Here is a 25,451-nt window from a genome sequence, read left to right as displayed (position 1 = left end):
ACTATTTAAGGTTTGTCTCCTTAAGTAAACACAAGTGGGCTAGGGTTAGGTTAGAATCAATGACTGAGGTTGATCCATTTTGCCGCTTAGAACATCCCTCAATTTGAGTGGTTGCATGTACTCCATAGGGATTCATAATATACATATGTATGCATCTTCTAGAATCGTAAAACAATCGTTAAGTTGGCCCAAAAATAGTTTACATAGAGGTTTGTGCCATTATATACAAATATGTCCAAAACTATTCCCTCAGCAATTGAAATCTCTGATGCTTAGCATTCACTATATCTTCAATGTTGTAAATCGGCATTATCTGCCTGGCATATAATGGTGCTCAGTACTAACTAGGCATATTACTCGACATGTATTGTCTGGCAACTAATCCTCGGCATGCTTTGACCACTCGGCTCACACTAATTGCTCAGCTTGCTCTAATCACTCTGCTTGCACTGTAATACTGATAGATAATGACTGTGTTTTGTCACTGCCTTGTCAAAACCAATCTGAGATGATTCTTTGTTCATAACATTTAGATGATTCTCCTTTCTCGATACTGGTGTAACCCAATCCAACAGTATCATTGTTGGATCTAGGAGATCTCATTAGTTTCTCAAAGTATTTGATGGCTTTACTAGGTTTGTTTAAACTTTTAGCAAATTCCTTTTCTTTTCTCAGTTCATTCCTCAATTGTTCATTATGTGACTTCAGGATTGTGATCTCGATGTCCTTTCTATTCAATTCATGGTTTGCAATCATCAATTAATTCACTGTATCTAGTTGCATGTTAGCAATCTTTTTCACATCTGATGTCTTCTCTTCTAGTTTGTTTATCAGTGTTCTTTTGCATCCTCAATTAGGACTGTGTCTTTCTCAACCTTTTTTTTTGCTCAAACACCTGACATAGCAATATAGATTGGACTTTTTGTTCTATCTTAAGATTTCTGACCTCTTCAGTTAGGGCACCATTTTTTTCCATCAGAGCTACAACTTCTACATCAAACTCACTCGAGTTTCCATTCTCAAACAATTCAGTAGTGTCTTCCTCTTGGTAACGAGTGTCATTTTTCTCAATAGCTATCTCTTTCCTTGTCCTCAATGAATGCTCCAATTCTTCTCTTGCTTCCATGAGTTGGTGTAGGGCAAGCTGGATTTCAATCTTCTAGTTCTCAATAGTCTTTCCCAACTTGTAGACTTCCATCTTCAAGATCTTTCCTCAAAGTTGTAAAGCTTTCCTTTCCAAACAACCTAGCTCTACTACCAATTGTTGAAAATAACAATGGGAAAGTAAACTCTAAGGGGGGTAGGGGGGGTGAATCAGTGCTTCAAAACTTTGACCATGAAACATTCACCCACATCCATCTCACAATTTAGCATGTAAACTGAAATAGCTTAACTACACATGTTCATCCATAGCATGAAACAAATAACACAATAAATTTGTTACCCAGAAACCCTCCAATGAGAATGTAAAACTGGGGTAGGGATGACACCCACAAATCTTTACAAGAAGTTTGACCATAAACTATAATCTACCCTGTGAAAGGTCTAGCCTATTAATGGCTTGCAAAGATTGTTAGGTCTCACCCTGTTAAAGGATTTAAACACCATGCTAAAAGTGTACCTTGTTAGAGGACTTAAACTTGCAATAAAACAAGCACTCGATTAAGAGATTTACATAAGCCTATTAAGACTACTCTATTAGGAGATTTGTTCTGCATCACCTGTTATAATGATTCAGCACCATGATCCTTCGGGGAGCACTTTGTTGTTAGATGTCATATTTTTTTTTATAATGTGTACTTGATCCTTCTAATCAGATATGTCTCATATGTCATCTCTCTGCTTTCCTGTGTTCTCTCTAATTGATTCTACAATTCATAACATTATCACAACCTCCATAGCCACAATGAATGCTCTCTCTACACTTAGCATTCGTCTCTCGTGTCTCCTCTTCCTTCAGGCATACAAACTGTTTAGGGTTTGTCTCCTTAAGTAAACACAAGTGGGCTAGGGTTAGGTTAGAATCAACGACTGAGGTTGATCAATTTTGCCGCTTAGAAAATCCTTCAATTTGATTGGTTGCATATACTGCATAGGGATTCGTAATATATCTGTATACATCTTCTAGAATCGTAAAACAATCATTAAGTCAGCTCAAAAATGGTTTACATAGAAGTTTGTGCCATTACAAACAACTATGTCCAAAACTGTTCACTCGGCAATTGAAGTCTCTGATGCTCGGCATTCACTATATCTTCAATGTTGTAACTCGACTTCTAAATAACTCGGCACAAACTATTTTCCCGACACATACTGGTGCTCAATACTGACTAGGTATATTACTCGACATGTATTGTCTGGCAATTGATGCTCGACATACTTTGATCACTCGGCTCGCACTGATTGTTCGGTTTGCTTTGATCACTCAGCTTGCACTGTAATATTGATAGATAATAACTAAGTGTTTTGTCACTACCTTGTCAAAACCAATTTGAGATTAACATTGCATGCCTTCCTAGTGGAAGAAAGTTGGGGATACCAACTTTAAACACATGGGGATAATTAAACATAGATTTTATGGGACCCAAAATCAAATGCCTTATTTGGTGGTCAACATGATGAAGAATGGAATATATCATGCAACAAGTTTTCCTCCAACAATATAGTGCATTTAAGTATTGATTGAATATGCAAAACATTACGATCCTCAATCAAGTACAATCAAGACATCTGAGGGGGTGGTGCCTACATTCATTACCAAAGATGCAACAAGGAAAGCATTTGAATCCCTAACTATCTAGGAATGCAAACTAGAATGAAGGAAGAAACTCAAGCTATGTTCACAAAAAGGCCAGATACATGAATAACCTTCATCAATAATCAGTGCTTCATTAAGACAAGGCAATAGCATTTCAAGTTATCTAAGAAACTCATAAGTACATATTTCAAAGAAAAATATGAAGACATGATATTCCTATTACGCGAGATCGTAGGAACTCCTCAAGGATTGATCTTTTTTGTGTGGATGTTTTACTTCATAGAGAAGGTATCACTTGGGTCAGTAATGATAAATTAGGCAAAGATAATAACTTGGACATCTAGATGAAACTTGGAAAGAACATAGGCCTTCTACATGAGATCCTATATGGTTTTATGTTGGAAAGGAATATCAAATACATGAGATTGATATGCAAAGTTGACGTGGAAAACATGAAATCTCAGCTAAAGGTATATGATTGTTATTCTCAACTGGAGTGGCATGTAAAGGCACATTACAAGAGGGTGAATGACATGTTTTCGATATATCTTACTCATTTACTACAATTGGGATCATAGAAAAGGCTATCCAAGGAAGTAATGGCATTAATAGAGAATTTATCTAGTCCTCAATCTTTACATACATAAGGATGCATGGGTGCACCTTTCAGCTTTATAAGCTTCCCAAGCATCTACAAACAAATTGTTATTGCTTGAGGTAGTAGGGCAATTGTTTGGGTTTGATCACATTCAAAAGGAAAAGTGTAGGCAAGGTTTAATTTTTCCTATCACACTTTGGAAAATGTTGGAGATGCACCCCACTAGATATAGCAAAAATGACTAATAATATAGAGTTGCAATTTTATAGACAAAAGAGAGTGGATAGACAAATGAATCAACAAGCCAAGGAAACAAGATGTCACTTTGACTTATGGAAGGATACAAAATGAGTAGTCTTCTTCCAACGAAGACAAAAGAACAATAAACAATACAAAGATGAATAATAAGGAAGGTCAAATTTTTAGGAAAGATTAGAGATGAGTAAGAGATCATAAATAAAGAATAAAGAGCCACTAGTGAAGAACCCAAGCATAAGAGGCAATAGTCTTAATATTGTTCAATCCACCATAATTGCTCCATTCATTAAGGTGATTAACATGCTAGTTAAGATCATTAATCAAGACAGGATTTTAATACCGAAGTTCTATCTCAAAGGGATCAAGATGAATAGTCATCATCCGAATGAACAAAGCATGAGGTTGAAGGATAGCAACCAGCATCTTGTACTATACACCTTGAGGTTGATTTAGAAAGAAGTTTTTTGAGATTTCAATCCTAACAATGAGGAAAATAGAGACATCATTTCAGCCTTGAGAGGAATCAATGACAATCAACTTGAGGATGGAATAATGAGAAAGGTCAAGTTTTTACAAAAGGATAAGAAACAGACATGTGAGATCACAAGTAATAAAGAGGTCACTAGTGAGGAATTCAAGCATAAGAGGCATAAGTCTAATATTGTCCAAACCACCATGAGTACATTTGTTAAGGAGGTTGACATGTTGGATGAGATGATGAGTCAAGACAAGATTTTAATACCAAAATTAGATCTCAAGGGGATCAAGATGAATATTCATCATCTCAATCAACAAAGCATGAGGTTGAAGGATAACAATCACCATCCCCTACTATACGCCTTGAGGCCGATTTAGGAGAAGATCTAGGAGATTTCAATCCTGACAATGAGGAAGATGGGACATTATTTCAACCTTAAGAGGAAATGATGACAATAAGCTAGAGGATGTGGAATTATCCACAATTTCTAATAGGTTGAAGGATAATGTGAATAATAAAGTAAAAGTTTGCCGATTGAAAACAAATATGGTTGCCTAGCCTAAATTGGCAATGCTATATAGCCAAAAAAGAATGCTAAGAAATTATTTCAAATCACTAGAGATAGATTAAGAGCCTACATTTATAAATTGTTGTTCTAATAGTTGATAAGGTTAACAAGGAAATCAATCCCATAGAATAGCAAGTGACAAAAATTGATGTTGGACTATCAATCAAAAAGGAAGAATTTCAAGGGCTGAATGATACCACCAAGGCAATTGAGGCAAGGCTAGATAAGGTCAAAGAGAAGAAGGAAGATTGCAGCTGGAAAACAAAAGATTGATGTACATACAAAGCCTTATGAAGCCAATAAGACAAGGATTTGCTCCACCTATTCGTGTTCTTCAAGAATCACTCAATAACTATGAGGCAATGAAGAACATGCATGAAGAGGTGAGGGAATATATTGAAAGTATTTGAAACAAGCAAAAGGATTCCCAACTAAAATTGTCCAATTTTATGATAAGATAATGATTCTCATGAATAAGTTACACTACTTCAAATGAATATGGTAAAATTTCCTACCAGTTCAAGCCAACACAAATCCACACCTTATGGTATTGAAGAGGTATCCTACATCAACATTGATTCAGAAGAAAGCAATTGAAGGGAGTGCATATGATTCCAATTGTTCGTGTTGTTATTTGGTAGCAAGGTAATCAACAATTGATCATGCAAAGGAAGATAATATTGATATGAAAGGATCAATTCTGGAAATATAATCAATGATCCTTACATCTGTTAAAGAAATATAACGTCAAGGGGTTACTATTTCCAATGGTTTTAACTTAAAAGAATTAAAAGAAAGGTCAAGAGTAGTTTATTTTCTAAGGCTAGAATCCAGAAGCAGCAGCTGGATGATCTTATTTATCTCGGAGTTTACATCAGCAATTCACAGTAATATATAGCAGATTAGGAAGTTGTCCTTGATGCTTGTTCAGCAGACTTCGATAGAATAAAACTGCAACATAACAGCTTGCCAAGTGTCACAATTGAGGTGCTTAATTTAGTGGTGTCCAAATTCGTTAAATATGCCACAAGAAAAATGAAAAAGGGTGTGCACATTCTAGAAGATGGATTGTTATATGATTTGATAGCATTGAATTTTCCTATTGGTTCTCTTTCGTCAAAAAATATATATATGGATAATATTATCCTTATGTTGCATTGAATTTAATGATGTGTAATGAACCCCAATTTTGGGATGATCTTGACTATTGATTCCAAATCTGTTTGGATTGTTGCTTGTAATTGAGACTCCTATATAAACCCTCCTCTCTTTTGTGAAGGGAGATTTTGGAGAAATTAAGCTGAAATTCCACCGAAGTAATTGCAAATTCATTGTTCTTTCACATTGAATACTTGTGCTACTTTGGAGTGTCCAATGTTTTTTACGTCTCTCTTGGATAAGACTTGATTATGTTGGGTAAAAGTCATTCATGTTAAATAGTAGAAAGGATAATCATTGTTGGTTCATGGTGAAACTTGTACTTCTTGACACTTGTTGAGCAAGGTTGGATTGAACTCATTGCAAACACTTAACTTCAATTGCTTCATGCCCATTGATTTGTATATTATATGGTTCTAATGTATATAAGAAATTTGGAAACCATACACACATTCTTAGAAGATAACACTCTTCTTTGCATAGGTGTTTAATATAGCAAAGCAAGGATTGGTTTAGTTTCACATCACCATCAATATTGCATTAGTTTTACCTCGTCGTCAATATTGCATTTGAGATAAATATAGCTCAGATTCTGAAACCCAAATCTCTTTTGTGTTTTGTTTCAAAATGCTAATTAGTAGTTGAAGCACTTCATTGCCAAACCATTTGCATTTAAAATGTTGATATTCCAATGAATGAACAATGTTAAGTCCCTTTGTGATAACCAACATATCACACTATTAAATTGAGTTGTCCAACATTAAGTTGCAAGTATGCATTATAAAACTTAGGCTCACTTCACTTGATCACACAAACTTTTCATTGTTTACCATTTGGAGTTTCCTTGTCCAAGAGAGGATTGGATGCTTAGTACCATCTCTTACACGCTGGGGCGTCACAATACTCACATCAATAACACCTGGTGAAATGCTAGAGTAAAATGGGCATGAGATTGGGATGAAAGTAATTTTACTTCTAAAAAAGAGTCTCGTGTAAGTTTCACCGCACTTTCACTCCTATATCAAGAATCATATGGAAATCGTATTATCTTTCACTGAAGCAAAATATAGAGAAACAGTGATCAGAACATACACAACTTGGATTAACAGTTGCTACATCATCTTTGTTTTCCTCAAGAGTGGACAATTCTTCTCCATAAAAGTAATCAATGTTTATCAGATTGCTAGCAATCCAGTTCAAAGTGTTGAGGCAGATCATATTCAAGTTTGATTGCACTATATCATGTACTGCTTCTCTAAAAGGCTGTTGGATTCAAATTTTGCTCATATTCCAGTTTATGATGCCAAGACAAATCATAGTGAAAATTGTTTGAACTATATTGTGGTATTGGATTCCATATCTGTGAAGATTGCCAATATCGTCACAAAGCCCCTTTTTGATGTGACATCTAACAGGTTCTAGGAGATTCTCTGATCTGTTACCTTTTGGGGGATGCCGCTAAGCTCCATACAAAATGCACCTTTAACCAAATTTGAAAAATGGAAAACAAACTAGATTTTCATGATGTTTTCAGCGTTTCTTCTTCCTGATCTGTATTCCTTGTGTTTTCATCAATCTGAAAAAAAAGGAATTTATCTTCAGTGCATTTTGTATGGAGTTTACCAGCACCTCTTTCAGGAACTCTGTAACAACCATGCAAAACAGATGCAGCATTGTCAGAGCAGTGCAGAACAGAATGAGACATCATGGGACTTTGACCATGTGTTTGTGGTGACAACAGCACATGGCATGAAGCATTTCTGTTGTAGCACACAAGGTGGTCACTATAATTTTTTAGCACATCATTGCAAGATAACTTTATATATTTTCTACGACACCATTAAATGTTAAAATGTATGGAAAATACCATCTTCATATAGCAAATAGCCACTGTAAGATGTTCCAAAATAACATTGAATAAATTAATGTACACTCCATGTTGATCACAAAGGATGTGAATACCTCACTGTATCTGAAGAAATAGCTCACAATAATCAATAGGTTGTATGATGCATAAACCAAAAAAAAAAATTCTACATCAGCATAATTCCAACTAATCCAGTATCAAACGTCAAAAGTAAAAAAGAACAATAAGGTTCCCAAAACTTAAGTACAATGTCAATGCTAGGAAAAATCCTGCTCTGGACGCAGTCCACACTGAAAATATTCAAACATTAAATTATATAAATCTCCAAATGATTTGACCTTGACAAATGATCCACCCTATTTCAGTGTCAAATGTGATCAATATGTTGTAGATCTCAAACATCCAGACACATTCCATAACATTGGAATTGCTAAAAAACGGTGTAAATATCCCTAAATAGCTGGAAAAAAGCAATTCTAATTGACACCTCATGCCCCTGGATAAATATGAATGACCACTTGCAAAAAAAGAGACCCAAGGACATGTTATTGGATCTGCTTAGCATTATAATATACTCCTCAAAACACAAGTAGTTGGTAATTTCATCCAATAGCAGCACCCTCCCAAGAAACCAGTTTCTACAAAACAACAAATCATCTGATTATTTATATTAATTTTATATGTGAAGCAGGTGTGTTACAAAAATTGGCAACACAGGTAAACTAGCTTAAATAAATAGAAAGTGACACTACTACAATCAAAACCAATGAAAGCTCACATGTAAATTGTATGTGGACCAAGTAAAACCATATAGAGCTGAATCAGAATACCCAGTCAGAGAATAAACATGAAGTCGGTTTATAGTGAGTTAATTTCAGAACCGGAAAGCATCAGGCTAGTCTATTAGATAATTTTGGGACTGACAAGAGGAACAGAGCATGTCGACACACAATAAAATTACAGTTAATCATAACAGTAGTATTATTCATTTATTTTATAGATCAGTGATGCATACCTGTTATCTATGTCCAAATATAAATCATGAGTACTAGTGTGATAATTCTGAAGCTTCACAATACTCCACGAGGCAATTCACTGGCAACAGGAGCAGTGATTGGACGTGAACCAGGAAAATATGCGAATTGCAGCTTCAAAGGACTTGAATCATGATCATCGTCATCAAACTTGTACCCTGTGCATAAATGAAATTCCACTCAAATTTCAGCAAAGTATTCACATAAATATACAGTGACCAGCGAGCCTCTCTAATCAGTAACTTTTACATTAAACCAAAGCAGTCATAAAAAACAAACTTTCGTATAATCACAAAGATTAAAAAAGAACAGTGAGTTCTACATAGTTTGCAGTCATGAATGGTGGAGCAACTCATACAAATGAGTCAAATCCATCAAAATTAGATTTTATGCATAGATTGAAGTAGTGAATGATTAGGCAACACATATATATACCAAGGTGCTCAATGACAGATCATTCGCATAAGCTACCCGAATGAACATAAATTTTCAATCAATATTAGAAACATGATTGATAATTATTGAAGCTACTTAATGAGAAAAATAACTTTCTCCTTATGCCCACAAAATAGACACAATTTCTAGGAGTCTTAATATGTTCAACTTGTTAAATGTTTTAAGTAGCTGCAGGAGAAATCATATTTACCTGCGAAGGTTTTACTGTTAGTTCTACTTTATCTGTATGGATTTTATTATAACTTTCTGCTATCGAGCTATATGGAGTTTGAAAAGGGAGCGTATATATTATGCTTGGCATTGACAGGATGCTGACTTGGCAACATGCATATGTCATCAATTATGCTGGCAGTTTCATTTGTAGATGTTCATTTCTTTATGGACGTTGTCGGTTCTCTTTTGTGATCGATGATTCAATTTATGAAGGCGTCAGTCATTAAATTCTGCTCTGTATGCTGCATAATGGTAGTTGTTTGGTATTCTCGGCGGTCATCTTCAGTTTTGTGTGATATCTCGATTCATTCTACTGTATTGAGACTAATAGGAGCCTGTGTGGCTTTTGTTCTATGAGCAGCATTACTAGTGATTAAAGTGTTGCATTCTCTCTATACATGAGCCGTTTTTGTTTTGTCTGTGATTGTAATTTCAACGGTGTGGAGTTCCATGTTATTATCGCACTAAGTGTAGTACTGCTGAGTCATATATTACATTTTGCAATGCAATATTGTCTTCGATCTGAGTATGATCATAAATTTGAATCCGTAAATCAAGGTGTTTGTAATCAGTTGTATTAAACTTTTAGCAGACGACTGTGAAACATTTGTCAAAAACAAAAGGTAGGCTTATTGATTGTCTGGTTGAAGTTGTTAATCATAAGCAATTTTTTTGTAATGGTTATGAAATCAGAATATAGGATCCATCATTTCTTGCGGGCTGGGTTGTTTCCCTCGAGCAGGAGGGTATTTTCCAGGATAAAATTCTTGTATCATGTGCTCTCTTGTTTTTGTATTTTTGAAGAACTTAACCCAACTTCACAAGGTACATATTATTTGAACTAAGCAAAGATTTTGACATCCTAATTGCAGTCCGGGTTATTTTCCATGATAATTTTCAAAGTTATGTCACACAGATTAATTTCCAAATTTATGTCATAGATCTTTGATTTTGACCAAATAAATGGAAGTTCCAAATACAATTCTGTACGTTTATGCTTACCAGATGATTACGTAGCCTTCAAAAGATCCTTGAATCTTCCCAATAAAATACTAAATTCCAATTTAAACTTTGATAGGATGACAATGCAAAAAATTAAGCAGCAACCACAATATACCAGATAACAACATATGTACATATAAATAAGAGCAAGCATACTCTCAATAAGAAAATTTTCTGTACACGGGAGCAGATTACATATCAAGCTCACTTACTAGTCCTGGTATTCCTTATGTTTCAAGTTTGAGAGTTTGGTTCACATGTTTGATTAAAAAAACACTTGGAGTTGTATTCGTTTTTGGTTCATAACTATAAGTAATAAAGAAGTAATATTTCAGAAGTAATCAAGTTCAAAGTACACCGCCAAATTAATTATTCAATAGTCGAATAACATAGAAAAATACTCCACCATATAAATCATCAACTATTGGCCAAAGTTGAATGTCAAGAAACAACAATCACCTAACATTGGTCAAATATCATCCCCATTATGGGGACATTTCCAAGATGGTGAAGGCTAGGGGAAGTCCCCACCCCATCTCCAATCTCAAAAAAAAGGCAAGGGGCATCCCCACCCCATCCCTAATCTTGAAAAAGGGCAGGGGACGTCCTGGAAACTGTTAATATAGAAATGATTATTGAGAGGGCAGGCGAATCAGTAATCACCAATTCAAACTTGAACACCCACTCAAATTGATCAAATTGATTAACACTTTAACCTCTTAAACATTCAATCAACACAATAGGTAATATAAACTACACATAACATGCAAACACATAAAAATCATCCACACAAGTATGATACCAGATACATCTCATGGAAACCCAATTAGGGTGAAAACCAAAGTGTGAGAATGATGCTCAAAATTGTGTACTTTTCTGGAATACGCTCTATTAGGAGCTTGCCCGGTTAAGGGTTACAAAAGCATTATTAGATGCTACCCTATCAAGGGACTTCCCTCAAGGCCTATTAGAGTCTATACCCTGCTAAGAGTAACCTTGTTAGAGAATTTTGAACTCTCTTTAGAATGTCACTTGGTTAGAGGATTTTGAACTCTCTTTAGAATGTCACTTGGTTAGAGGATTTTGAACTCTCTTTAGAATGTCACCACCTGGTTAGAGGATTTTGAACTCTCTTTAGAATTTCACCTAGTTAGAGGATTCTACAAAGGGACCAGTTAGGATCCACCCAATTAAGGAATTTTTCTACTAAAATTGCTAAAGTAATGGATAGAAAATGATATGGAATTTCTACTACCTCTGCTCGATCAAATCCAATTAAGCTTTGTAACTCACCAACATACCATACACTGCTCTCTTGCTTGATCACACTCGATTTTGTAACTTCCTTTGTGATCGCAACCTTCTCCAACTTTGCTCTCCAATGCAATCGGCAAAATTAGTCCTTTCTTTGTTTGTCCTTAAGTAGAAATTCAATTCCACCGCCTTAACAAAACCTAAATCCAACGATTACAATTAATTTTGTTATCACAAATCAAACCTAACCATTCATTCTTTAGTTTCTCCTAACTGCGTCAACTCACATTCGATTTGTACCTTGGAATTTGTTCCAACTCCATAAGTTGTTTTGACCATGTAGAAAGTTCTTGAAGAATCTTCCTCAAACATATTACCTCGACTAATGTGTAATCAATTCCTTCCATTATTCAAGCATCAACCTTCCAGCACTTTGCAAATCATCATCAATCCCAATAACAATTTAAATTAACGATCACACCTCAAATCTATACAAATTGTTCTTAGTTTACCGATAAGCCTCTTTGTTCACCTATTTACCTGTTCATCCTTTGTACATGTTCATCCAGTTCGTTTGTTTAGCTAGTTCACGTGTTTACTCCAATTTACCTGTTTGCCTGTTCCTATCAGCATCATTTCTTGATCATCAAACAACATTTACCTATATGTATTTTGAGGTGCTATCTTAACCATATCATCTTGACATCATCCTAAACTATATCCAATGATCGATCCAATTAATTCTTTACAAATTTGAAGTAACATTCAAATCATTTAACTGTTCATCATTGATTGTCTTTACAATTACCTGGTTTGATTATATTACACATAACTTACTGAATTCTTCAAATCAGTGTTATCATAGAAATAACATCATGACTCATCACTTAACCTTCCTGTAGGATAGCAAAACTTAGTTCATACTGCAACGCATCCTTTTCTCCAATGAATATGTATATGTGGTAACATGCTGAAACACTTAGTCAAATAGTTGACATCAATAACAACCAATATAACTGATTTACCTGTCATCAAATCTTGTTCCAATCTTCATCAACTCATCATACAACATCTCTGCAAAATCATACTTATAAATCAATCTCTCCAATCGTCATCATTAATCAGTTATGCCAACAAAAACCCGGGAATGTCGCTAATAATTTTGGGGGCCAGCCGGCTGACAGCCTGACACCTTAGTTATCCCTCGACTCTCCCCAGGACAGACAGCCATCCCCAAAGGAAAAGAGCAACAGCAGTAAAACAAATGCAAATTGTTTAAGATCTTTATGTGGACCCCTCCTCTCTGATTTGCCCAAAAAGGCATTGTCTTGTTTTGGGGCTCATTACAAGCAAAGAGGGTCTGTCATTTGAAGCACCAGCAAAGAGGGTTTGAAAGAAGAGGAGAGTGCAATGGTGCAAGTGATGGAAGGAAGAGAGGTAAGTTGCATTCCATGTTTCCCAATGCTTTTTTTTTTTATTTTTCATTGTTTTTTCAAAGCTTGAAGCTTGAAAGAGTCCTTTTTTTAACATTCTTGCATTGTTTCAGTATTACTATTCATTGTTCAGACTTCAATCACAAAGAAAATCAAAATGAGCAGCATATTGACGATGAATTCCAAATCATGAATGCATGTTGAGTATTGTATCAGTTGACTATTTACTATGCATTGAAACGATGAAATGTTGTACATTAGGTTATATGATGTTTAAATGGCATGCTTTATCAATGCTTTCTTATTAATGTAATGTGTATATGTAAATTTCCGTATATATTTTAAATTTTTCAAATATTTTATATAGTCATCCCCTTGCCATCCCCAAACTTGGCATAAAAAAATTGTCACCCTGGAAACTGATCCCCTTGTCCCCTGCCATTCCATGATGAAAAGTAAAGCTTCCACTAAAGGATTTTGATTGGCCTAGAAAAGACCAAGTCGGCCCAATGTAGACCTGCATATTCAAGGTTGAGGTTGTCTGGACTCTATATAAAGGGAGAGATAAAGACTCGTTGCAACAAGAAATGTAAAACAGCTTCACCTCTGCTATAGACAGCGGTTTCTCCTCGTATAGGCAGTGAATTGTCTCATCCAAAGCACCAAAACATTTTCTCATAGGCAGTGATTTGAGACTCTGGGAGGATTTTAGGAGGTGAGAACACCACTGATTTTCTTCAAAATCAGAAGAGTTAAGTACTGGCGGAAAGCAATCTGAACTGAGAAATAAGGAAAGATCAGAGTTTGAAGTGTGCTAAAAAACAAAGTTTGGCTTGTAACAAGAAAATCAGATCTTAGGAAAGTTAAATTCACAATCAAAATGTTTTAATAGGGAAAAATGTTAAGTCTTATCAGATATAAATTGTAGGTGATTTTAAATTTTATTTCAAGTTTGTATTGTTCTCAATCCAATAGTAGAACTAGAATAATGATTCAAAATGTTTTATCCTTGATTAACAAAGATTCTAATTTTGTTATCAATACAATATTACAGAGTATGATGGAAAAACAAGTTTATTGTGTATGTATAGTTTTCTGCAACCTTGAGAAGGTATACTTATATTGCTGCTGTATCATGTGATTGCACTACTTTTATTTTTGTACATTTCAAGATACTTGCCAGTCAACATATATATATATATTCTAATGACAAGACAAGCATGTAGAGGCATATCCCTAGATGGATCAAAGTCCACATAGAGACATGTCTCTACATGAAATTTCTCCAAGTGAGATGTCTCTACGTGAGACATATCCCAAGTTTGAACAGATTCACAAACAAGATTAATTTGATGTTGTTATGATTCACAACATGCAAGTCAGTAATCATAATGTAATATACAAATGAAAATATACAGATTGATAATTACTGTCAATTACATATAATAAATACATCAATGTATATATTCAGATTTGATATGTCGATACTCAATATATATTGTGTTAGATTATATGCACACACACACACACACATGAGGCTTAACTTTATAATTATTAATCATGTAAAATGTTTGGTAATATTCATGACAATTATTTTGATCAGAATACAGAATAATGATAGATATCATTTTCTCAAGATCAATAGATAACATATGTATTAGATTGCATCGATTGCTACAAATCATTAACAAGAAAAAGTTGAATCTAGATGCATCTTAATTTCATGCAAGCTCTCAGGTTTTCTTCATTTTGTTAAAGTTATCAATTTTGTGAGCTTAATACATTTTTCTCCCATTTTTACAAGTTAATAAAGAGCAAGGAGAGGCTTGGAAGACGAATGATAAAGCTTCAAGCAAGGTCAAGCTCAAGGACTTCGAATGAGGAGGTTCAAAGTCAGATTATCGAAGTCCATATTCAAGAATGAGATCAAGATGGAGTCAAGAAAGAACAAATTTGCATAATCAGAGAAAACTTATCAACTTGAATTTCCTCCTGAAATCCAAGTTCATTTTAAAGGATCCAAGTGCATGGAGATTGCATCACTTCAAAAAAATCAAGCTTCAAGTACAAGTGCAATCAAGTTCAAATCATGGCAATGAGAAAATTTCCAAGAAAGATGGCATAATTTTGAGAAGATGAAGCAATTTGGGAATATGCCATCACAGTTGAAGGCTTCATAATGCTAAGTATCAAGAGATATTTTCTCACAGCCAAAGGATTGATCAAATTTATGAGATAAGGATGATGAGGTGGTACCCACTTGTCTTCAACCAATCAAAAAATTCCAATCACACATGTTCAAGCACATGCAATCATATTATGCCAAGGGTACAATTTTCTCATTGGCTCTCAAAAGCATTCTGATTTTTCTTTTTGGCCCACAAGGTGGTGCTTCATGTAATTGGATGGTAGCATGGCAATCCTAATTAGAGTTCGAAATGGGTTCATCTTGGCCCTTGACATTGAATTGATCTTGAGCCTTCATTGTAATGGAAAAACTATAAAAGGGCGAGGCCTCCTCATTCCTAGGGATTAGATTTTAGATTCATTATGAAGAAGTTAGTAGTAGAAGTAGAGTAGGAGAGGAGACTTGATGAAATTGTTGTCATAATGTTGTTAAAGAAATTGCTGATACATTGTTGGTCTTCATGGTGGATTACTTAATGTTGCTTTTAAGTATTGCATGGTTTCTTCAATTCCTCACTAAGGATTTCATTTCATGTTAAGTAGAAGTAAATGTAAATGAATGGAAGATTGATGAATTGTGATTAATGGTGAACATAATGTACATACCTTTTGGTACTTGGTGATTGTAAGTGACAGTGTAAGGTTAGATCTGGGCCTACATAGCAAGTGTTTAACTTCTATTGGAGATGTTTATTTAGATTGTGCCTTCATAAGATATTTGGATGAATTTTGATAATGTGAAAATCATTCCCGCATTTGTAAAAGATAGCACCCTCCTATGCTAGTTGACACAACAAAGCAAGGAAAGGTTAAAGGCTCAACCTGTCATTCTTAGAGTTGGATAGAATTTCTATACTTTCTCTCTTTGCAACTTATTAAGTTGGAAGTAATTGAAGAAGTAAAGTTAAGTTCATATTCACTGATTGAACAGCATACGTCCCTTTGTGATAACCAAAATATCAAGTCATTAATATTGATGTAAAAGTCCACAATAAGAAGGAACCTTGAGGTTGTCTCATTTGATCACACAATCCAAATACATTGTTTAGCATATGAGCATCCTTATTCAAGACGATTTAGTATTTGGTGTTTTACCCTCAGGTAATAAGTATTTGATTATGCATTTGCAATGGAACAAAATTCACATCAACGTGTCATCAACTCTTTGAAAAAGGTGGTCGGACATCAAGGAGACATTTCCCCAAGTCCCTATTACATGGGTATTGATAAAATATTTGAATGAATTAAGAAATGATCAAGAAATTCATTTATAGTTTACAAAGAAACAATGTTTCTATAATAAAACAATTGTAAGAATTAGAGACATTCTAATATATAGAAGATTAACAATATTGACCATTAAACAAAAATAGAAAGATATCTATAAAGATATTATTCCAATACCCTCCCTTAATGGTCAATCTATCTACAACACTAAGGAGCCCCCTGAACTTAACAAACTTATCTAGATGTATGAAGTGATAATGAAGGTCAATGTGCTTGGTGCCCTCATGGAAGACTAGGTTCTTAGCAAGTTTGAGGACCCCTTCATTGTCGCACAAGAGGGGTGAAGGGCCTGCTTGAGACATATGGATGTCTAAAAGCATCCTTCAAAGCCAAGCTACCTCACAAACGACTTTGAATAATCCTTGATATTCAACTTCTATCACGGAAAGAGATGTGATCTGTTGCTTCTTATTGGTCCAAGTGATAACACATATGCCCAAACTGAAGAATACCTAGAAGTGGACTTCTTGTCATCAACAAAGGCTCCCCAATCTGAACCTATGTAACCGATGAGTATGGTATCTTTGTTTTGTTTATAGAAAATGCTAAAGTTTGAAGTGTCCTTGACATTGTAAGAACTAGAGACATTCTAATATATACAAGATTTACACTATTGATCATTAAACAAAAATAGAAAGATATTATTCCAATACCTTCCCTTAATGGTCAATCTATCTACAACACTAAGAAGCCCCATGAACTTAACAAACTTATCTAGAATAGGGATTTGGTGAGAATATTTGCTATTAGCCTGTTATAGGAGCACTACCACAAATCCATTTATCCATCTTCAACCAGTGGAGTGATAAAGGTCAACATGCTTGGTTTGTTCATGGAAGCGTGGATTTTTGGCAAGTTTGACCACCTCTTGATTGTTGCAAAAGAGGGGTTAAGGATCTGTTTCAAACACATGGATGTCTAAAAGCCTCCTTCAAAGCCAAAGTACCTCGAAAGTTGCTTTGATTGTTCCTCGATATTTGATTTCCATCAAGGAAAGGGATATGACTAGCTACTTCTTACTAGTACAAGTGATAACACCTATGCACAAACTGAAGACATACCTGGAAGTGGACTTTTTGTCATCAACAAAGCCTCTCCAATTTGAATCTATGTAATTGATGAGTATGGTATCTTTGATCCGTCTATAGAGAATACCAAAGTCTGAAGTGCCCTTGACATAGTGCAAGATGCACTTCATTGTAGCCCAATGATCTAAAGTATGAGCTATTATGAAGCAGGATATGTAACTCACTACAAAGTTAAGACCACGTCTAGAGGCGGTGAGATAGATTAAACTACCTACTACCTACCTGAATGTGGATTTATTTTCAACAAGAGACCAAGTTTGGGCTAATAAATTTAGTCCAAACTCCATCAGTGTATATGCATGTTTACATTCTAAATTTGTCTAGTAGAGCTCACGCATACATAGACTAAGAGATGAAGATGCCAAGAGATATTTTTGAAGATGCCAAGAGATATTGTCAAACCTCAACACCTAGGCAGCAATAGTGAAGCCCAAGGTCGATCATATCAAAAGACTGACATAAATTTTGTTTAATTCTTCGAATCAGAAATGACAAAGTTCCAATGGTTACCAAATCATCAACATATATAACCAAAAAGATGATATCACTACCAATAGCATTGACTTGTGGATTTGAATCAAAAGCAATCTAGAAACACTAATATGTGAGACACTTATCAATTTTCAAGTACCATGCCTAAGGAGTTTGTTTTAGGCCATAGGTGCTTTCACCAATTTGGATGCCTAATGTTCTTTGCCTTGAATCCAAAAGGTTGTATGGTATAGATCTCTTCTTGTAAATCGCCATTTCATAAGGAACTATTGACGTCCATTTGATGAAACTTCCAACCACACTGAGCTCCCATTGCTAGGACTAATTTGATGGTATTCATCTTTATTGCAGGAGCAAAGGTCTCCTCCTAATCAATTCCTTCATGCTAAGTGAAGCCTTTAGCAACAAGATGAGCCTTGTACTTATCCAAAGAACCATTAGCCTTGTATTTAACCTTAAACACATTTGCTTCCAATGGGTTTCTTCTCTAGAGAAAGATCTAATAAAACGCAAGTGTTGTTTTTTTGAAAGGTTGTAATGCTCAGTTGTTATAGCTTATTCCCATTCAGGTATCCCTTTCGCCTCTATGCATATTTGAGGCTTACACACATTTTAACTATTGGCCATGAGAGCAAAATGTCAAAAGGTTTGCACTTCTTTTGTGCAGTGCTATCCTCAATGAGTTCATCATCATGAAGATCACCAATCTTCTTGCCCACCATTTAGGTCAAGATGTCGAATTGCAAACATCAAAAGTGGGAGGTGCAATAGGATCAAGTTCATCAAACAAAAGATCAAATAAATCCCACAGAAAATCAAGTGGTGCAATTGCATATCTAAGTAATCCTATAGGAAAAGGAATGGGCAGAGGTGCAGGCATGGGAACAGATGAAGCCCTCCCATCAGGTGGACCTAATGGAAGATGAACACTTGAGTCCTGAGCCTTGAGAGGTTGATCCTCTGAAAACATAACTAGAGGAGAGAGTCAAAATGGGCCTTGCTCCTCATCAAAAACTACATCTTGACTGAAAATGGCAGTATGTTTCAATGTTAATTAGATTGTAGGCCTTATTTCTAGCTCTTAGCATCCAAATTGGTGTGCTTAGCATCAAGGATCCAAACAAAAGTAGTTGGAGCCAAAAGCTTTTAGATGACTAATTCTAGGCTTACGACCTAACCATGCCTCTTTCGAAGTCATTTTCTTGACAACCATTGTAGAAGAGTGGTTGAGAAGATATGTAATAGAGTCGACTGCTTCAATCCAAGATTTCTTTGAAACACTCGTGTTCAAGCACAAATTGAGCCATTTTGGTGATCGTGTAGTTTCTCCACTCAAGGACACCATTTTGTTGATGGGTGTGGTGTTGTTAATTGATGCTTTATTCCATGTGGTTCACAGAAATTAGAGAAGGAAGAAGAACAAAATTCTTCCCAATTGTCAGTTCTAAGAGCAACAATATATTGACTAAACTTATTTCCTATAGATGCTTTGAACTTTTGAAACAAAAAAACACCTCTATGAAGGAAACATACCCACATTTTACGACTAAAGTCATTAACAAAAAGGAAAAATTCCCAGACATAGTAATAGGAGTAATCATAGGTCTACAGATACTAGCATGAACCAATTGTAATACGTTAGACTTTCCAGGAGTCGCCATCTAAAAATGGACCTCTAAGGTTTTGGGCCTAGATCTTTGGTTGTTGGTGAAAGATCTTCCTAAACAAGTTGAGAAAGATAGTACACATTTAAGTGCCCATACCACCGATGCTAGAGTGTACTAACAAAGGAGCACTTGGTTACCATGGCTAGCTCTTTTTGAATCACCAAAATTTAACTATAAATAGCCCATGATCCTCAAGACCCATGACAAATATAGACTAAGTCTCCCAAACAATGATAATGTGCACTGATGTGAACTGAAGGTCACATCTAGCCAAGGAGAATTGACTTATCGAGAGAAAGTTAAGTTCCATTCCTAGAACATAATATACATTGAGGAAATGCAATTTCCTCCCACCAGACTGAATTTGTTTATTACTCTCTCTAACAATGATGTACCCTTCCCCTCCAAAAATAACAAAATTCTGAATGGCTAAAAGCCTATGAAGAAATCAAGATGTTGAGTGAAGTGGTGTAAGGCACTTGAATCAATATATTAGGCAGAAGAATTCACATGGTCTGCAAGTCTTTTAGCCATGAAGGCATAATAAAACGTAGACTCGATCTAGTCAGTATCAACTGGTACATTTTCTTTAGGTTGTGAATCACTTTGCTTGGGTTGTGCAGCCAAGCATTTACGAAACTCAAGTTCCATATGACCAAACTTATGGCAATAGTTGCACTGAATGTTCTTCGAGGCTTCTAATGTAGAAGCAAAGCATGTCTACTAAGAAGATTAAGAAGATGGAGATTTGGTTCTGAAGGCTTGTTCTTTGGAAGATGAACTGGTACCGCTGCCAAATTGTTGTTTCCAACAGTCTTGTTGTAAAAGCTTTGTGCAGAGACTATAAACCTCAATTCAGCATTAGTTGAAGCAATGTTGAGTCTCAACAAAGTGCTCATGGGAAGATGTTTCAAGGTGATCAAAACCATGTCTTCTTCCATTTTGCATCCAATTGCTTCTAACTAATCTTGAATGTCCTTGATTTTATTGAGACAATCCTGCAGAGACACTTGTTCATCCATCATGATCATGAAGAGCATGATCTTTAAGACCGCACGGCTTTTATCAAAGGTTTCATGCAAACCTTTTAGATGCAAACAATTTTTTGCAGTTGTTTTGCCAGAAGGAACCTGTGACAATTGATCATCAGTGGTTGTGAGTTTGATGAGCATAACAACTTCTTGAGTTTGTCCATCAAATTAGATACCAATACTCTAAAGATGATAGTTAACAGCAATAGAAAATCCCTTCCATAGAGCTGGAAGGCTTCGTCCAATTTATTAGAATTATGACAGATCCCCAACAAAATCTGAAAATAGGACAGCAGCTTATGTACAAATGCCTCTAACACAAACCTGGCCCAAATTAGACGCAAAACCTAATCTACAGCCCCTTGAATGGATTAAGCATCATATTGATTTCTGCTACTAGGCAATTTCGGAATTTTACAAACATGGATTTGTCAAATTCAAACCAGGTGAGGCCTCTACATATTTCTGACTGGCCCTGCTAATACTTAAGAGACCATATCTTTTTGTGCCTTCTGCAACTAAATTTAATTAATTTGGGAGGGTGCTAACCTACCTTGAATATATCTAACCACTCTTATAAATGTTAAATCAGCATCAAGGTTCTTGTTGAGAATGTGTAGAAATGGACCATTTGTCCCAAGCTGACAAATGAGGCTGTGCATTATACCCAACTAATGTTTCACAGCCTAACATTTAATGCCCAACTAAATGAATCCATAGACAAGTGAACTGCAGAAGAATATCTCCAAATGAACCCTATCACTGAAATCCAATCTAGAATCCCAGATGATATCCCTCCACACGAAGCCTATTATTGAAATCCAATTTAGACTCGCTATGCCAGAAACCAAAAGAATGACCAGAAATTCGAATCATGTAGTAATATGCTGATGTGTGAGGAACCTTGAACTAAATTCTGGACCTACATATGGGATAGAGAACATATAAACTGAAGTTATATGATTTGGACTGGAAAACTAGTTGGAAAAAACAAAAAGAGTGCAACATGACTATTCAGCAAATACTCAACAATAAAATACAGAAAACACTACCACAAAACAGTAGTTGTATGAATTGCTCAGACTCTTAGTGCTGTGATATGCTACTGACAACAACAATTGGAAGGAAAAGAGATTGCCTGATCACAGAAAGACCACATAATTAAAATAAATGAGAAGGATGACCAACTGGCAACAACTATTGAAAGCTTAGATGTAAGCCAAGCCAAATCTGTTTAATATACATATCAAAAAAAGATTTGTTAAATTCAAGAACTTAGTGCCCGTTTGGTTGCAAGCATAGGAATTGAGAATTAGAATAGAAAATTTGAATGAGAATGGAGAATGAAGAATAGGAATGGAAAAATGCAATCCAATCTTGTTTATCCCTTGTTTGGTTATGCAAGCTTAAATTGGAATAGGGTTAACTTGCAATCGGGGCCATTTGAAAATATTTCTGAAGATGCAATCGGCCCCATTGGAAAATTGCTGAAATATTTGAAAATATTGAAAACAAAGTTCCAGCGCTCACCCCAGGTCAAAGCAGATTTGAAAATTTAATCAAATTTGAGAAAGTTAAAATGAATGCAAGAATAGCAATTCCAATTACAGGTATTTTTTGGAATGGACAAAAGCTCATTTTGGGGCTAAAATGAGAATACGTATTCCTATTCCCTATTCCTATTCCACGCACCAAACAAAGAATACAAATCATATTCTAATTTTCTATTCCTATTCCGGTTGTATTCCAGCAACCAAACGGGCCCTTAGTGAACATGCATCGCGAGCATTGTTGCCACAACCTATTAGAGGAGGAAAGCACAAGCTTGCTGGAGAAGGGCGATCTATGTACTGATTAGAAGATAGAAGAGGCAAACGAAGGAGACTTCTATTGCACCTAAAGCAGTATTTGGGTCTATTGTAGGTTGTTTACAACCTAAAAGAGTAGTTCTACTAAATCCCAATTTACAACCTAGAAGAGTAGTTCTACTAAATAACCCCATTTTGTGAGCCCAATTTACAAAATACAAAAGTTAGCTACTAATTAACCCCATTTTGTGAGCCAAAGCCCACAAATATTCTACTCAGCGTGGCTGATGCAGAAGCATCCAGGTACAGGAGAAATTAGCCCACAAATATTCTACTCAGCGTGTCTGATGCATAATAGATTCAATTCTTCTTTTCCAGTTCAGTTTTTTATGTGTTTTAGATTGGTCCAAATTGACTTGTTTCATGAGAATTCCAAGTTAAACTAGCTAAGTTATGCATCATCAAGTTCGCAGAAGAAGGAACAGAAAGAAAATAATTAACAAAAAAGGGGAAAAATGGTATTAGGCAAAAGTTTGCAAACTTGTTAGTTCACAAGAAACACAAAACGATCAAAAAGACAGAGAGCCAAGGAAAATACAAAATGAGCAGTTAAATGAATTGAATGATGACATGTGGATAGTAGAGAAAGGATGAAAAGCAACGATTCAGGTTCATAACAATTCAACAACTCGACTGGTGGAATACTAAAGGAAGAAATATGTGTCAAAGGTCTTTTGACCACAAAGAAGAGAGAGACATAGACCAGGGTCTTTTGTCCAATTGAGAAAGAGATACATGGAGACCGTGAAGACTCTGGAAGCCAATTAATAGAACAAGTTTTGCATTGGAGAGAATCAGCAAATTACAAGAAGAAAGGATCAACAAAAGAAGGTTTCTGTGATAGTTATGATGCCCAGGCACTTGTAAAGGCCTAAATGCCAATATTGCTAATGGGACCTGTGTTGCCCATAATCATTATAAATATTTATTCATCGTTGCAGATGAATAAAATAGTTTGAGGCTTGTTGTGATCATATATGTTATTGTTGGAGGTTCCTAAATTTATTAAATGTGTTACGTAGTGTTTTTGTGGCTGCATGATAGGGAAGTGTAATAATACCTCACTCATTACTTTCCCACCATTACAGCTATATGATCACACAAAGAAATTAATCTTAAATCGATAAGAATATCAAGAAATATAAATTGATATCATTCTACAGAGGATCAGTGTACCTTGTAAAGCTTTTAGTGCAGTTGCTGCACATTTTTCATCAGCAAACTCCACAAAACATAGAACAAAGGGCTCACCTCCAGCCTGTAAATATAGACATCTTGTTTTAGCTTTTCAGAGAACAGAAAAATTCATAAAATATACATAGAAAATATTGATACTCGTTTGTTCTATAATTCTATTCCTACTTTCAGAAAATATTTTGATATTTTGACGGGATTCTACAACCAAGCTGAGATAATTGTAATACTGATAACTATCACAACAGTGAACCTCTGTAATCACCCATATTGATATTAGAAGTGTAATTGAATAAGGCATAATGAGATTTTTAGTAAATTATATTTAGCGATAATTTATTATAAACGTCTGAAATTCAAAATAGAAAAGAAACTAAGCAAAGTAGGTTCTGGATTGACTCTTAAGAGATTATGGTGATAGCTTCCCGTAGGAAGTGATGATCCTTATTCTATAACACTAAATCTCTAAACTAATAATGAGGCAGAATGAAAGGCAGTAATAATAGGAATTGAGACAGCAACAACTCAATTTTCCAAAAAGTTGTTAGCAGTGGGAGACACTTTGAAAGTGAAAAATGCTCTTAAAAAGGGTCTAGGCCCTAGCTAAGGCTTTAAACACTTTGTTGAAGAGGTGCAAGGCCTGAAAGAAAACTGCCTTAGATATTTGGTAGTCATCAAAAAAATACTTTGAAAGACCCAGAAAGGCATCTAAGTCATCACCCACTATAATTCTGAAAGCGCTCTGCTCATTAAAAATGGCATATCTTAGTATTGATCACATTTTAATCTTGTTAAAGATTTTTCCAGCAGACAATGTCTCACTCCAATTTTAATGCATTGTCTCAAGGAGATATCAATCACCCAGTAATTCTGAAAGCGCTCTGCTCATTACAAATGGCATACCTTATTATTGATAGCATTTAACTTTTAAGTCTTGTTAAAGGTTTTCCAGCAGACTACGGTGCACTCCAATTTAATGCATTGTCTCAAGGAGATATCAATCAACATCAAATAATGCATGGTAATTATGAATTACACTAGTCTATATGGGATTGATGCTTAATTAGGAAGGGCATACCTTAGTACTGATCACATTTTAGTATTGTTGAGGTTTCACAGCAGAGTGTTTGATTCACATTTAATGCATTGCCTTATGGAGATCTGAATCAAGGTGAAATTATCCATGGCAACAGTGAATTATACTAGTCCATAGGGATTGATGCATAATTCATCTCTTGCAGGCCCGATATGAGTTACAGATTTGCATGGGAATTAAAAGTGTTCCAGCATTTTGAGATGTTGGGCCTCAGTATAATACATCAGTTTCAGCTTGAGAACAATGTTTCGTTGGCTGTTTTCCTTTTCTGAGAGAGTTTCTTGCAGGTGCTGGTGGTTTTTTGGTCAATGCATAGTAAGCAAGGGTAGCAAAGATAAGGGAAAGGATATAAAGCACGGTGGCTCAGTGTCAAATAAGTGTAGGGCGAATTGTTCATTGTGAGGAAGATGTTGCATTGGGTTTGTTAGAAAAGCATTGGGTGGTAGGGGTCTTAAGTTAGAAAA

The 25,451-nt window shown here is 35.4% G+C and overlaps 1 protein-coding gene across 8 annotated transcripts in view; it reads right to left on the bottom strand.

The window, feature by feature from the left end:
- LOC149541104 (uncharacterized) overlaps positions 1-25,451 on the bottom strand; it is a 37,711-nt gene that overhangs the window by 1,946 nt on the left and 10,314 nt on the right. For 4 of the 8 annotated variants that reach the window (XM_089802100.1, XM_089802105.1, XM_089802104.1 and 1 more), the window contains 3 exons: positions 23,874-23,955; positions 8,701-8,877; positions 7,983-8,323 (listed from right to left, as the gene is read on the bottom strand). In XM_089802100.1, coding sequence (XP_089658226.1) covers positions 8,756-8,877; positions 23,874-23,955 — 204 coding nt within the window. In that variant the 3' untranslated portion in view covers positions 7,983-8,323; positions 8,701-8,755. Of the gene's footprint in view, positions 1-7,982; positions 8,343-8,700; positions 8,878-23,873; positions 23,956-25,451 lie in introns of those variants that run through there. The other 4 variants (XM_089802101.1, XM_089802106.1, XM_089802107.1 and 1 more) reach the window with 2 other exon arrangements.

This window comes from Cupressus sempervirens, chromosome 9 (genome assembly GCF_028749045.1).
Source record: "Cupressus sempervirens isolate cs-2001-9-10 chromosome 9, ASM2874904v1, whole genome shotgun sequence".
In the NCBI taxonomy this organism is placed as follows: domain Eukaryota; kingdom Viridiplantae; phylum Streptophyta; class Pinopsida; order Cupressales; family Cupressaceae; genus Cupressus; species Cupressus sempervirens.
This window is presented reverse-complemented; position numbering and strand designations above follow the sequence as displayed.